Source organism: Puntigrus tetrazona, chromosome 17 (genome assembly GCF_018831695.1).
Source record: "Puntigrus tetrazona isolate hp1 chromosome 17, ASM1883169v1, whole genome shotgun sequence".
Classification (NCBI taxonomy): Eukaryota; Metazoa; Chordata; class Actinopteri; order Cypriniformes; family Cyprinidae; genus Puntigrus; species Puntigrus tetrazona.
Genome location: NC_056715.1, coordinates 7542221 through 7555848, shown reverse-complemented (window position 1 = coordinate 7555848; position 13628 = coordinate 7542221). Strand labels below are relative to the sequence as shown.

The window sequence follows — 13628 nt, the reverse complement described above, 5'->3', positions numbered from 1 at the left end:
GAGATAAATGGTTTTGGCAGGTTCCAGAAAATGATACTTTGCATAAGTTTATTAGGACGATACACTATACCGTGTCATTTTTTATTAAGCAACTTTATCGCTGCAATACCATCTCACCACTGTGATATCAGTTCTCTGGATGCAGAGGGAATCTTTGGGAATCTGACTCAGGAGGAGAAACTGACTGTCAGTATTCCAACTCAAGATGATGGGACTCCTGCTTCTTGTCACATGTTCTCTTATCCTCAGTTTCATCTGTTGACAAACTCCTCCAGCAACTCAGAACTTCCATTAGTCCCGTGCCAGAATGGATGGGAGTATGACAACAGCACATTTATCAGCACTTTCGCCACACAGGTGAGATTTCAGGGAAGAACTTAATGCACTTTATAAACCATGTTGTTGACCCTTTCTAGCTAGGCCTGTGTGCTGAAACTCTTGCCTTAAACCATTTTAAGTAAAAAAAAAAAAATTAATTTGAATTTATATAAACTATACTCAAATACATTTTACATTTTAATCTAAATCCTGAAATGTTAGCTAAAAAGCAATAACGAAAACAAAATCAATCCAAGGAAGTCTCCAGCAGTTCATTATTAACAATTCTGTGCATTGCAATAAAAAACATGACTGCATGCGTATAATTATAGCTTTTAAAGTAATAGTTTGCCAATCACTGGATTACTCTTAAAATACAATTTAAATTCTACTCTTAAATGTGCACAATAGTAACCTAAAAAGCAAAACAAAATCATAAAAAAAAAACAACTGGGGATGAACTAGAACTCTGCAGCCCATTTTTGATTCAAACTAATTATTTACTTAATTTATTAATTACTAAAATTTCTTTCATTCACATCCCAAAGAAGAAGTTAGCTGGTAATTGTAAGTTGACAAGTTGTCAGATGGAAGTTCGCAGGTTCAAGCCCTTTTACAAAAAAAGTAAAACTAGTGATTTTATTATGATAAATATTATGAACAATTTGTATTTTATGAAGACCACCACAATCAAGAAATGTTTTAGATAAAAAACCTAACTTCTGTTTGGCATGTAGATTTGGTCGTAAGCCGATGCTGCTGGTGTCCTATAGATCAGGAATAGCTTTTACATTGGCCAGCACCTTTTCTTCCTCCTTCATCATGTTTGCAGTTCTTTAGTGGCAAATCACCATCACCGACAAACTGTATTCAAAACTTTGCGTATGTTTGAGATACGCCTCCATCTGCTGGCGTAATAATGAAACTGCAGGAACAGTCACTTAAAATTCTGCTTGGTCAATTAGCTCCTGTAGTTCTGCTCTTGGACAGTTTTTGGGGCCACTTCTCTCAGACCATCCTGTGTTCTGTGGGACTCATTGCTTCTGTGGTGGCCTGGCAGTTACCTGAAACACGAGACCAGTGTCTGCCTGAGACTATAGAGGATGTTGAGGGTACTAGGTTAACATTATAACATATATATATATATATATATATATATATATATATATATATATATATATATATATATATATATATTTATTTTGCTACTGCAACTATAGAAAACTTCTGTTAACACACTGCTGAATACATTAATACTTGAGTAATTCTACTGAGTCAAGAAAGTAATATTTGGACCAAAACAGATGTAAGTTTGTTAATCTAAAGAATGGAAAGTTTATATTTTATGTTTATTAAAGTAATTTCTTATCATATTGAATAGGATAAATCTCATTAAAAATCATGACAAGGGGAAGGACGAAGAGAAAATTAAAACAAATGAGGACCACTGAGCACATTAATATTTGTTTAGTGTAATTTTCAGATCCCACGAGAATATATGTGCAAAAAAAATCTTGGAAGAACAATGTTTTATTAGTTAGTTTATTAGCAAGGATTGATTTACAACTTCTTCAGTGCCATGTAATAATTACAACTATTTTCTAACAGAGGTGTGAATGAATAAATGAAAATTGTGAGTTTGTTTGTATGAAAACCAAAATCAAATGAGAGAGAAAGAGCCAATGTGTGCATGTTTAAGTGACTTTTGTATGACTTTTTTAAAAGATGCCCATGGCCATTTTTGATGATCAGAACACATGCAACAACATTTGCATATATCTCGCTATGCGAAAATAAATCTTTACAACTTACAATTTTTTTTAATATGTAAAAAATATTTCTGTAACAAATAAAAAAGAGAGATTTTCCTTGTGACTTAATGCTCGCTTGGCATTTCATTCTCAGCATTTTCTTTCTCGTAAATGTAACACCCCACCTTCCCAATGTTTACACCTTTTGGTCCAAACAGGTACCCATAGCAGGGAACATGGCAGTACGGGCTTCCTTCATGCTGCAGAAAATAGAGATAATACTTCACATTATTAGGAAGTCTGAAGCAATGATAAATCAATCATCATGGTAGATGTTCTACAAATATATATATTTTATAATTACTTCATTTGAATATTTAAAAAGATTAATAAATGCATATGGAAACATCACTATCTGAGTAGGAATGTTGAAGTAGCAAAGACAGTAATAGCATATCGTGTTTTAATAAAAGTAGTAGGTGACATATTTGTGAGTACCTCTGCATGGCCCCCAGGGGTCAGTGTTTTCTTACACCTCACACAGCGAAGACAAGGCCTGTGCCAGTTGCGACCCAGGGACATCACCTTCTCAGCTGTAGCATTAGACCACGACATCCCATTAACACAACACTGCTTTTATACAAATTCCTTATATAATGGATAATATAAAATATTTATTCAGAAAATGAAACAAAAGAAATTATGACCATCATGAACAATCCTCATCTTTGATCCTCATCTTTTTCGCCTTAAGCTCATTTTAAAATCATTTGTTTTGACAGACTGTTTTCTTCATTTGTTTTCTGTTCCCTTTAAATGGACTGAAAAAGTGGTCAGACTGAATACTGCACATATACAGCAGCGAGAAAGCACACACACCAACCGACCACAGACATTCCTAAAAGTTCTCAAATGTCTGAAAAGTCATAGTTTTGATTCACTAGACTCACCGAAATAAACTGCTTTTCCACAGCCAGGACACAGATAAGTCTCTCCAGCAAACATACGCGCAGGCACAGTGGAAGCTGCAAAGAAGGCGAAAACTTTATTAATCTGTATACGTTTTTATTTGACTTTTTATATTCATCTGTGTGCATGTTAAAAGCTGCACTGATGAACTATTACTAAAATTTCGGCCGCAGAGGACCATAATTCATTGCATCCTTTAAAAATATAGTTTCTTTTCTGACTTGCTTTTCCAAGTATGTTATCTTATGTTAAACAATTTAAATAACTTCTGGTCTGATGCTTGTGAAGGCCAGATCCTGGCTATTGTGATTAAAACTGTGCTGTCTGATGTGCTTTGATAAGGATCTGCGTCACTTCCGTTCACAAATCTTTTAAATCAACACTTCTGTCTTACATTAAAGATGACGGACTGTTACCAGTTTTAGATCCTAATGTCTTCTCCTGTGCTCATTTTATCACGGCGGTTGTCTCACGTGTTGAGGAAACGCACTACATTCTGGGACATTCCTTTAGACGTTTCTACAACGGTCCTTAAAACCTCCCTAACATTCCTGCAATATCCCGCCTGTCGGAAAACACCTATTAAGGGGAAATATTTTAGGAAAGAAGCCAATCAACGAAGGCCATTAAAATTCCACCGAGTAAAATCCCAAGGGGGTCACTATGCAAAACCATCCTCCCACCCCTCCATTACTACACGCGTTTAAGTATTCCTGTCTCCCACTCTGTGTGGGAATCTGTATATGTGTGTGTTAAAAGTGCTGAGGAAGTGTTAATGTATAATGGAATGTGTGGAACAATGCAGCTCAGAATAGTGTGTCTATATATACAGTGGCTAAAAACAGCATATGGACACACTTAAGTCACACTTAACTATGAATGAATGTCATTTCATCACAAGACAAAATATCTGGGGGTCAAAAGATACTAGACCTTTTCTCTAGAATAGCATCCCTTTTATTTAAAGCAACTGATATCACAGTGATTTATTAGATCTATGAAGTCAGTTCTCTTCAGGTTCACGGATATAGTTCACCTCATAATGTTTGACAACCTCAAAGTGTCTGAACGGTTTAAATTTAATTTTTGACAGCATATTAAGCAAAACATTTTTAACTTAGATTATAAGAATGAAAACTGACTATGTCTCAGTAAAATGCGTCATCTTAGTGTCATTATGATTCTAACTAGATTTTAAGCTTTCTTAGTTTAAGCTTAATTTCTCTCTTTTTTTTGCTTTTTTTTTATAATTTATTGTTTATTTTAACTACCGTTTGATCATTTCAAAGCTTGAAAAATGCTTTAATAATGTATGTGACGCATATAAAATAAATTTTCTGTCACTTCTGATCAGTCTAATGTGTCTTTGCTGAATACAATTTCCGCCCAGCAGTCTATGTGTTGCAGTACCTTTAGGTTGATTAAAGCTGATCTGTGAGCTGGTCCAAGGTGTAGTGGGCGAACCATCTGAAGGGCTGTTGCATGATTTGTTGAGCGGTGTCTGAGGAGGTGTGTCGTATATGTAAGACCCCGCCCCTCCAATATTTACTCCTACCAATGAAAAGACAGAACAGTGAGTACCATTCCATTACTGAGCAAGCAAGTGTTAATGGTTGATAAAGCTCATATCTGAGTGTTCAGACTCTCCTAACGCAGATAGCATTAGACAAAATCCAAAAATATCCACTTCAGGTCCTGATAAAATGCATTCACTTGGATGGTATATAGCAACCTGAAACAAGCATATTCTTATGTCTGAGCATGTATTAGCAGAAGCTGAACACTAAAACCTAGCACCTTAGCAAACACTTCATTTTCCTTCTTCTAAACACACACACATATGCACACACACAAACATCAATCAGCCGCTATGCGTGCCTCTCTTATGTTGTCACTGGATCTGCTTTAACTCTTCTGGTGTCTGAGGATGTTTTTGTAATGTTTTCTGTAATGTTTTTTTAATGTGAATGCACGTGTAAATGATTCTATTTGTATGCATTCAGGTAACCACTATTGCTTTTGATGGTGTTTATTTTGATGGTCCCTTTAAACATATTCTGTTGATTATAGGTAGAGTTGCACCTACGTATATACTAACTCTCATTAGAGTATTAGTAGACAGGGTTAGGATAAGTTGACATGTACTTGCAAAGTTATTTAAAGCCAGTAGAATTTTTGTTGGGAGACTATCACAATAAAGAGTTATTAATATTAATATTAAAGAGATATTAATCAAAGTCTAGTAATATTATAGTGAGAGTTTACACAAATGCAAAGTTATTGTCCATAGAATGTCGAGAAGGAACCATCAAAATAAAGTGCTACAACCTGATGCTCTTACTCAACTTTTTTACATTTTTTTGTTTGTTTACATAAAATACTTTTATTATTATTATTAAACTACAAAGTCTTTTTTGTCTTACTTTCTCTCTCTCTCTCTCTCTTTCTCTCTCACACACACACACACACACACACACACACACACAAATGCAAAGGATAAGGTTTCCAGTGGTAAGTGTACGGTCTTTGCTTGGAAGGTTATTCTAAAAGTCACTGCGAGTCAAATGTCACTAAATGAGCTCTGATTTAAACCTTTATTTCCTGTACATGAATAAATGGCGCATAAAGAGCAACTAGCATTAAAGGCCCCAAAAAGACTCAAATACACAATATACACCTATCAGCAACTTATTGTACATACCTTTTGGTCCAAAGAGTGTTCCATAGCAGGGTTTATGACAGTAAGGCAATCCATCATGCTGTGTGTGACAGAGAGAATCTCTTTTAGTCCATTTTAATTTAGTTTTTAATTTACTTAGCAAAATTTCTTATTTCTTAGTTATGATACATACACAAAACAAACTTTTCTTTGGTCAATGAAATGAACAAATACATATTTTCCTAATTTGATTTAAGCACTGACACTATCTTAAAAACTGAAATATTCTGACTTAGAAATGTTAATGTTTTTTCTATTAAAATAAAGTATTTTTAAAAGTTATTCTTTTCTGAACATCAAAATTTGTTCCGAGAACTTTTCTACAAAATCCTGCATTTTCAGGCAAGCTGATGATCAGAAGTATGTGTATGTCTGTGTGTGTGTGTGTGTGTGTGTGTGTGTGACAGAATGAAAGAGAGAGAGACTTGTGTCGTGCTGCATTCATTAGAGGTCATTGTTTATCCTTCTGTTCCTTCCTGCTCCTCCCAGACTGCATAAAAAGACCCAGTCAGTCTCAAATTGGAGTGAAATTCAAGCCTCCTTACACACGCACACACACACACACAAACACTCCTCTATTTTAGTGTGTATGCGTTTTAGTGCATGTGTATGCACATAACAGTGCTCTTAAAAAATAAAAGCCATACTAACATGCTAAATTGAGTGCTAAATATTAGAAAAATATTAGATTTTTACATTTACCATCATCAAGGATTTTAAATATACATTAAAAGCAACATCTATCTCAGCATCTCTGTTGTGAGATGATCTAAAATACATTTACATTCGCATTGAGAGTTGTTTCCCAAAGAATAGAATTAGGAAGAAAAGGCAGTCGACACCTGCAGCGAGTGAACACCAACAACACAACCTCCTGCTGTTTTGAACACAATAAGAGAAAAACAGCACATACACAATAAAGAGAACATGTTGACTATAATAAAAGAGTATCAAGACTAAATATATCTTTCAGAGAGACAATGAAGAGATGTTTATCTGTCCATTTTTATCAACACAAATGAGAAAGCACTAGAAGAGACAAACCCTCCTTTATTTAGTCAGAACTCACCTTATAATTAAACTAAAGTTGTGTGTGACTGTTCTGTCTGTGCACATGCAAGTGCAAGAGTGTTGAGAGAGGGACAAAAATGAGGGGGAAGGAAGAAAGGAAGAGAGGCAGAAAGGCAGACAATTGTTTTCTGGTTTAAATGAACACTTATCTTTGTCCCTCCATTGTCCTTGTAGTTCTGGTAAAGACCCACAGTAACACCAAGTGTGGGAGAGGAAGAGCATATGCTTACAGATATACCTACTTGTTCAGTAAAATGATTTGAACTGGACTAGCTGTACCGGACTAAACATGCGTTCGAAAATGACAGATTACTGCTGTTTCTTTTGGAATTTCATTGCGGTTAAGAATATTATGATTTACATTTCCTCTAAGAGGCCAGTAGCAGAAAAGCTCAGGACTAAAAGAATCCATTTCACTTCCTGTTACCACAGCGAGTCAGTCTTCACCCTGCAGTTCTTGCCAACCTCTTTTCTCTTTTATACCATAAAACTGATAAAAAAATCAACATCAAGAATTTTGTGAGGAGTACGAAGGATATTTATTTATTTTCCTTTCGTTCTTTGCTATTTTGATTTTCAGTAAAAAGAGTATGGGAATGGCTTTATGTAACGGTTTCGAGAAAATAAACACGCTTAAATGTTTTATCTAATGTTGAATAGATAAATAATAAATATATTAGTAATTTTAATCTCTCCCTGACCCACTGAACATTCCAGATAGATCCAAAGTGATTTCTATAAATACTAATAATCTGTGTTTACAGTCATTGTAGGACTCCATAAACGTCTACTTGTGATGAGTGACAAGTCTGCGGGTGAAATACAGACCAGACTTACAAAGGAATTGATGAATGATCGTTTAACCCAAACAGGGAAACTAGACAACTCTAATCACTCAACAAGAAAACGTCTCCTAATGTATCAGGAAGGCCCCTCACACTTGTCAGTTCAATATAAAAGAGAGAGGAAACAAGGAAGAATGAAAAAGGACAATGAGGGGCACCCAAATAGAAGTTGACAAGGTTGACCTTAAATCAGTGTCAGTTCAATGGATTGAGCCTGTGTGATCGCCTGCTAAACTACAACACTGTGGATGTGCTGCCTTCACTCTCAGAAACTCTGATAATGCATTTCAGACCAAGTAGGACATCCACAAACACATTCGGTCATTGCACACTCACATCGCGTGACGTTGCATGTTAAAATATACACACAACTTCACATTGTGTCAGTTACGTTCGCACACTTGTGGTTCGGCTTAAAAAACGATTTGGATCAGGTTCGATTTTGAGAATTTTCACATCCGTAGAAAGCATTTTGATAGGAAAGCACGACGAATTAAAAAAACACATACGAATAGCTCAAACTCAGTGTGCAAGGACCTTAACGGTCAACCGGAATCATGTCTGATCGGCATCATCAGCACTGAAGTCAAACTGGTCAATTATCTAAGATTTTAAAGAAACACAAATACATAATCAACTATGCGCTGAAATTCACATGGAAAATAAGAAAGAAAGAAACACAATGATCTCTTTAATGATATCTCGATCTGCTATATCAGCTTTAGTTCAGCTTACCTCCGCATGGCCTCCAGGAGACAGAATCTTACTACATCGTTCACATTTCAGACAGAAACGGTGCCAGTTTTTCCCCAAAGAGCTCACTTTTTCAGCTAGAACAGAGAGAGAGTGTTATCTTATCAGCATGATACATAATGACGAGGTTGACCACTTTAATTACAGTAATGTTGTAATTACAACACAGTTAATAAGATTGCAATTGTCCTGTAATGATAGACGCCTGTTTGGCTGCTTTGCATGTCAGTCCAACAGCCTCTTCCTTTCATGGGTGGTTTTTGGACAGTAAAATCTGTTAAGTGGACCAGAATACATGTTAGTCAAAAACTCTGTATGACTAGCATCATGTGGTCTACCATTTAAAAGCTAAAAAATACAAATAATTATTAATACTTTCATTCAGTAAGGATGCAATATTACGTCTTTTCAATTTTAAATAAATTCTGTTCTTTTGAGCTTTACTTAATCAATGTAAATATTAAAAATATGTGTGTATCTTGAGCTTGTTAGAATGATTTCTGAAGGATCATGTGACACTAAAGACTAGAGTATAATGACCAAAGTCTTGAAGTCTGAAGAATGAAGTCTTGCATTCTCCAAATGTTTAATAGAGTCATGTTACATAGAATCATTATTTATATTGTTATTTTTATTATATGATTTACTGTTACTGTAAGTTCATCATTACAGTTGTGTCCAGTTCAGCAAAAGCTCAAATGCAGCTTTAACACAGCATCTGCAAATTTATATTTGTTTGTCCATTCATATCTGAAGATATATCTATAAACAACATTTACAAGAGCTCAAAGAAGACCAGCCACACAAAATACTAATTTTTTAGGGTGGAGTCTGCATCTGTGTTTTCAGTTGAACAATGCAGCATCAAAGAAGAGGAAGAACAAACTGAACCATCTGAAGAAATGCTTGAAATAGAGATCCCTTTTCAATCCCTGCTGAGTCAGTTCTGCTCCTATCAAGCGGATGTCAAAAAGTGCATCTTATCTTTAACCTTTTTGATCTTCTCAAGCAGTTTTTGTGCACAATCAAACCATTTTGCTATATATATATAAAGTAGATGCATCATATTTAAACATACGGGGTTAGCTAGATTTTGTATTATTTTATATTTTAAACTTTCTGTTTATCATAAAATCCCGAAAAATAATGTTTGTTTGTTTGTTTTTTTTTTTTTTTTTTTAAAGCTATTAAGCAGAACTGTTTCTTGAGCAGCCAACCAAACAAGAATCAGGTGACAATAAAAGACTGGACAATAAAATGATGTTAAAAACATCACAAAAAGATTTCAAAACATTTTATTTTAAAACATTTTAAAAAGTTGAAAACTGAAAAATATAACTTTGAAATAATATTTAATACTGTTTTTGCAGTATTATACTGTGTGCTAATTTTCAGCCAGGTTTAGTATATTTAATTTTTTATGAACAACTCATGAATTAAAAAAACCCAAAACAAATAGTTTGCTATGACCAAAGACACAGCAAACAGTCATGGACTTTGGAGCACAGAAATGCAAGCGATTCAGAGAAAAACTCACTTGTCATCATGCCACAATCAATAATATTTTTTAGAATTACAATATACCTAATGAAAGAGTTATGATACAATATACAACATTTTCCAGGCTGACATTGTGCACTGTGCATATGGGGGACTAAACCCACCTCCCCAATGCCCTCCACACTAACTAGCCGACATTCCTAGGGTCTGTCTCTCTCTCACACACACATTCCATCACACAAAACTAGTCAGGTCAAACAGAGAGCACACACTGACTCAGACATATTCAGAAGTCTAGGCTCAGTGGGGATATCAAATCATCAAGCTTCTCTTCAATGCAGCCAGAAAGAGAGTTACTCCATCCGCTAACCTGCAACAGTAGCACAACAGATCCGTTCACTTTGTTCAACAGTCCCATGCCAAATTCTTACGTAACACCGTCACCCAGTACTCTTTTCACGAGCTATAGCGTTTACTAGCCCCACGGATACTGGATGCCACGACAGAATACTAAACAGGAGCCGACAATAATGGGACAGACTAGAGAACATCCTCCACTGTGGGAGCATCAGGGTCACTTGTGCTTGACCTTTTAATACTCGGTTTTGCACAGGCTGCAAAATTAACCCTCATCTTCTTCAGAATGTCAGTTTGGGGTCCAGGAGATCTCCATGCTTTGCACAGGAAAAATAACAATAGTCATTTCCTATTATAGGCCTATTGTTTTACCATAAATCTTTTCCTCTGTCCCAATTAAACTTAATATATTAATTTAACTCTTTTACAAAAGTGCATACCCTTTATGTTTATCAAGGACAGCAAGACCATGTTTACAAAAAAATACAAGCTCCCCATTGGCAGGAGCACGGATAAGCACAGCAGAGAATATTAGTATTTGGAAATTAATGTTCATGTAGATCTCTGAGAACCCAAAGTGAAAATAAAATGTTCAAACCGCACTGCTTATAACCTAAAGACCCGTAAAACAAACAAACACGCTTTTCAAAGCCTTGTTATGTAACTCTTTCAAGATTTGCAAAAGTGAATTCCCTAAAAAAAAAAAGAAAAAAAGAAGAAAAAGAAAAGAAAAAGCCTGATTATAAATGCTCTGCAAACGTAGTCAATTAGTCCAGTCCAATGATACAATAACAATGAAATAATCTTGGCTTGTGCTTCTGCTGAATGATAATTCTAGTGGAAAAAACTCTCACCGAAAAATACAGTCTTATCGCATCTTGGACAAATGGACGTCATTCTCTAGAAGAGTCTTCTCGTCGCGCAGGTTCGGTTCTGCTCGTCTCTTTTCGCTTCGTCGCCTGTCCCTCGGCGTCGCCGCACACTGTGTGCAATACGAGTCGCGCCGCGGCGTTTATTTAACTTTAAACAGCCTCCTTGCTTGTCTCATGAATATTAAATACGTTGCGAGACGTTACACCAGTAAACTCTGATTGACTGAAAGGCAGCAAATCCTACTACGCCGAAGGCTCGGCTTGTAAATATTCATTAGGAAACGTGACTGGACGCCCCAAGGTTACCAAGCAACGTCAGCCTGACCTTGTTAATATTCATACCCTTCGCCATAGTGGGATTGGTTCATCGAGCTACGCCTTTGGCTCGACCAATGAGGGTGCTTTCTTATACGTCAATAAAAATAAAAACGCAAAAAGCTACATGTCAATCTTTCCCGTCTTCCCAAGCTTGAATAAAAGGTATCGTTAAAATGTGTAGATTTGTTATTTGTTGCACGAAACTAGAGATATTACATTACAACGAAGCGTTCCTAAAAATCTTGAAAAGCTGAGAATAGGTTACCTGGTATTTTAAAGGCGCCTTAAAGCATGTAATTCTATGAGGATGTGATTTTACGTTATTTTCATCATCTCTAAAGGGGCTTGATACTGCCACCTGGTGTTTTAGATCAAAACCACAGTACTGAAGGTTTTGGGGTTTTTTCTTTTGCAAGATTTAATAACTAAACACAGGGCACAATTATCTGGACACAATCAGGACACCGTTATTTTTCATATATCCATTATTATTTATATAAGAATTATTAAGTTTTCTTTCACCTTTTCTTTTAATGAAGCACCTAAGTGCTTCCCAAAACTCCCAATTTCACCGTCTAGTTGTTCCAACTTCCAAACATGCAGGCCTGTGGCTTTCTATCTTTCCATGGAATACAAAAGGAGATGTTAGGCAGAATGTTAGGGACTGACAGCCTCAGGCAACAGTCACTTTTTTTCTATACAATGAATAGTGCCAGTCTGTGAAAGGCTGTCTTTCCACCTAACATCTCTTTTTGTGTTCCAGTGAACAAAGAAGCACATATGTGTCTGGAACAACATGAGGATAAATAAATAATGGCAGAATTTTCATTTATGGATGAACTACGATAAGCATTGTTGTGCTAATGTTTACTGAAGCAGAAATTCTGCCCATCAGTGCTCTTGTCCATTCTTCTGACTGTTTACAGTAAAGATACTGTAATTAGAACAGTCTAAACAGATGCATGTGAATGATGGAGGCATCAGTAAATGCATTTTTTACTACTGGCATCACCACTGAGATAATGGATGATCTCATACTTGTGTCCTTAGATGGGGTCATAGGTCACTTCATGAGAGACAGCAATCCATGGTACCAACTGTTTAAGACACAAACCCTCACATGGTGCATTACATAACACTGTGCATGGACCGTATACCCTCAAACGTAGCATCAGTATTACAGTAATAAACAAATAGTATATTGTATAATAACTGTATAATTTGTGCTTCTTGTTATTTATTTTTTTTAAAAACTATGGTGCTGCCTAATATTTCATGGTATTCTTTGATGAATAAAAATTCTATTTAAAGAACAGTATTTCTATTTGAAAAAGAAACCTTTGTTACATTAACATGGTCTTTAGTTTAGGTCTTTAATGTCATGTTTGGTCATTTTAATGAATCCCTGCTGAATAAAAGCATAATCCTTTCTTTCTTTCTTTCTTTCTTTCTTTCTTTCTTTCTTTCTTTCTTTCTTTCTTTCTTTCTTTCTTTTTCGCTGCCCCTAAACTTTTGAATAGTAATATATTATTTTAAAATGCATTTTACAGGCAAGCTTTTAGTTAATTATTTTCAAAATTTTATTTCTCATCAGTGGTCAAATTCTCAACAGTGAAGCAAGACATAGTCTATAGCTGAGAAAGATGCTAAAATACTGTTCGCTTAAAAATACTGTTCACCTTTGGTCTGACGTCACTGTGACATCATTATGACATCACTGAACGGACTGGTCTGTGGCAGGCAGGAACTCTGAATGAGCCTGTGTTGTTGACTGCTTTTCACTGTATTATAGCGCCCCCTACATGTGTGAAATACAAGGCGGGATGTAGACTTATGTTTGTCTTTTATTGGAGTATGTTTGTTGAGTGTGTTTTTTTTTACCTTATTTTGGTAGCACAGTAAAATGAACTAAAATGAACAATTAATAATAAACAATGAACAATGTATTTATTACACAATGTATTAATCTTTGTTCATGTTAGTTGATGAAAATACAGTTGTTTATCCATGTTAGTTCACGGTGCATTGACTAATGTTCACAAACACATCCTGTGATTTTAATAACGCATTAGTAAATTCTGAATTTAACAATTTAACTAAGATTATTAAATGCTGCAGACGTATTGTTCATTTTTAGTTCAAGCTTACTAATGTT

General features: G+C 35.4%; 1 protein-coding gene across 2 annotated transcripts; it reads right to left on the bottom strand.

The window, feature by feature from the left end:
• Nucleotides 1–366: 366 nt before the first annotated feature.
• Nucleotides 367–11317, bottom strand: crip3 (cysteine-rich protein 3). 2 transcript variants are annotated; one of them, XM_043262248.1, is made up of 8 exons: nt 11138–11317; nt 8409–8503; nt 5740–5797; nt 4449–4589; nt 3020–3094; nt 2568–2662; nt 2255–2329; nt 367–1382 (listed from the first exon to the last, which is right to left on the bottom strand). In XM_043262248.1, exons 1-8 carry the CDS (start codon nt 11178–11180, stop codon nt 1353–1355), a joined length of 612 nt encoding a protein of 203 aa, XP_043118183.1. In that variant the 5' UTR covers nt 11181–11317; the 3' UTR covers nt 367–1352. The 2 variants fall into 2 exon arrangements, with proteins under 2 accessions (XP_043118183.1, XP_043118182.1); XM_043262247.1 differs by lacking the exon at nt 367–1382 and having other exon boundaries at nt 1847–2329; nt 11138–11311.
• Between the last annotated feature and the right edge of the window lie 2311 nt (nt 11318–13628).

Bases quoted from the DNA above. Each gene is read 5' to 3' on its own strand.
- crip3 (XM_043262247.1), bottom strand. From the start codon at position 11,180: ATGACGTCCATTTGTCCAAGATGCGATAAGACTGTATTTTTCG. The intron at 4,590-5,739 runs GTATGTACAATA...TTTCATTGGTAG, and splicing joins AACACTCTTTGGACCAAAAG to GAGTAAATATTGGAGGGGCG. The intron at 3,095-4,448 runs GTACTGCAACAC...CCTTCTTTGCAG, and splicing joins CAGCTTTAATCAACCTAAAG to CTTCCACTGTGCCTGCGCGT.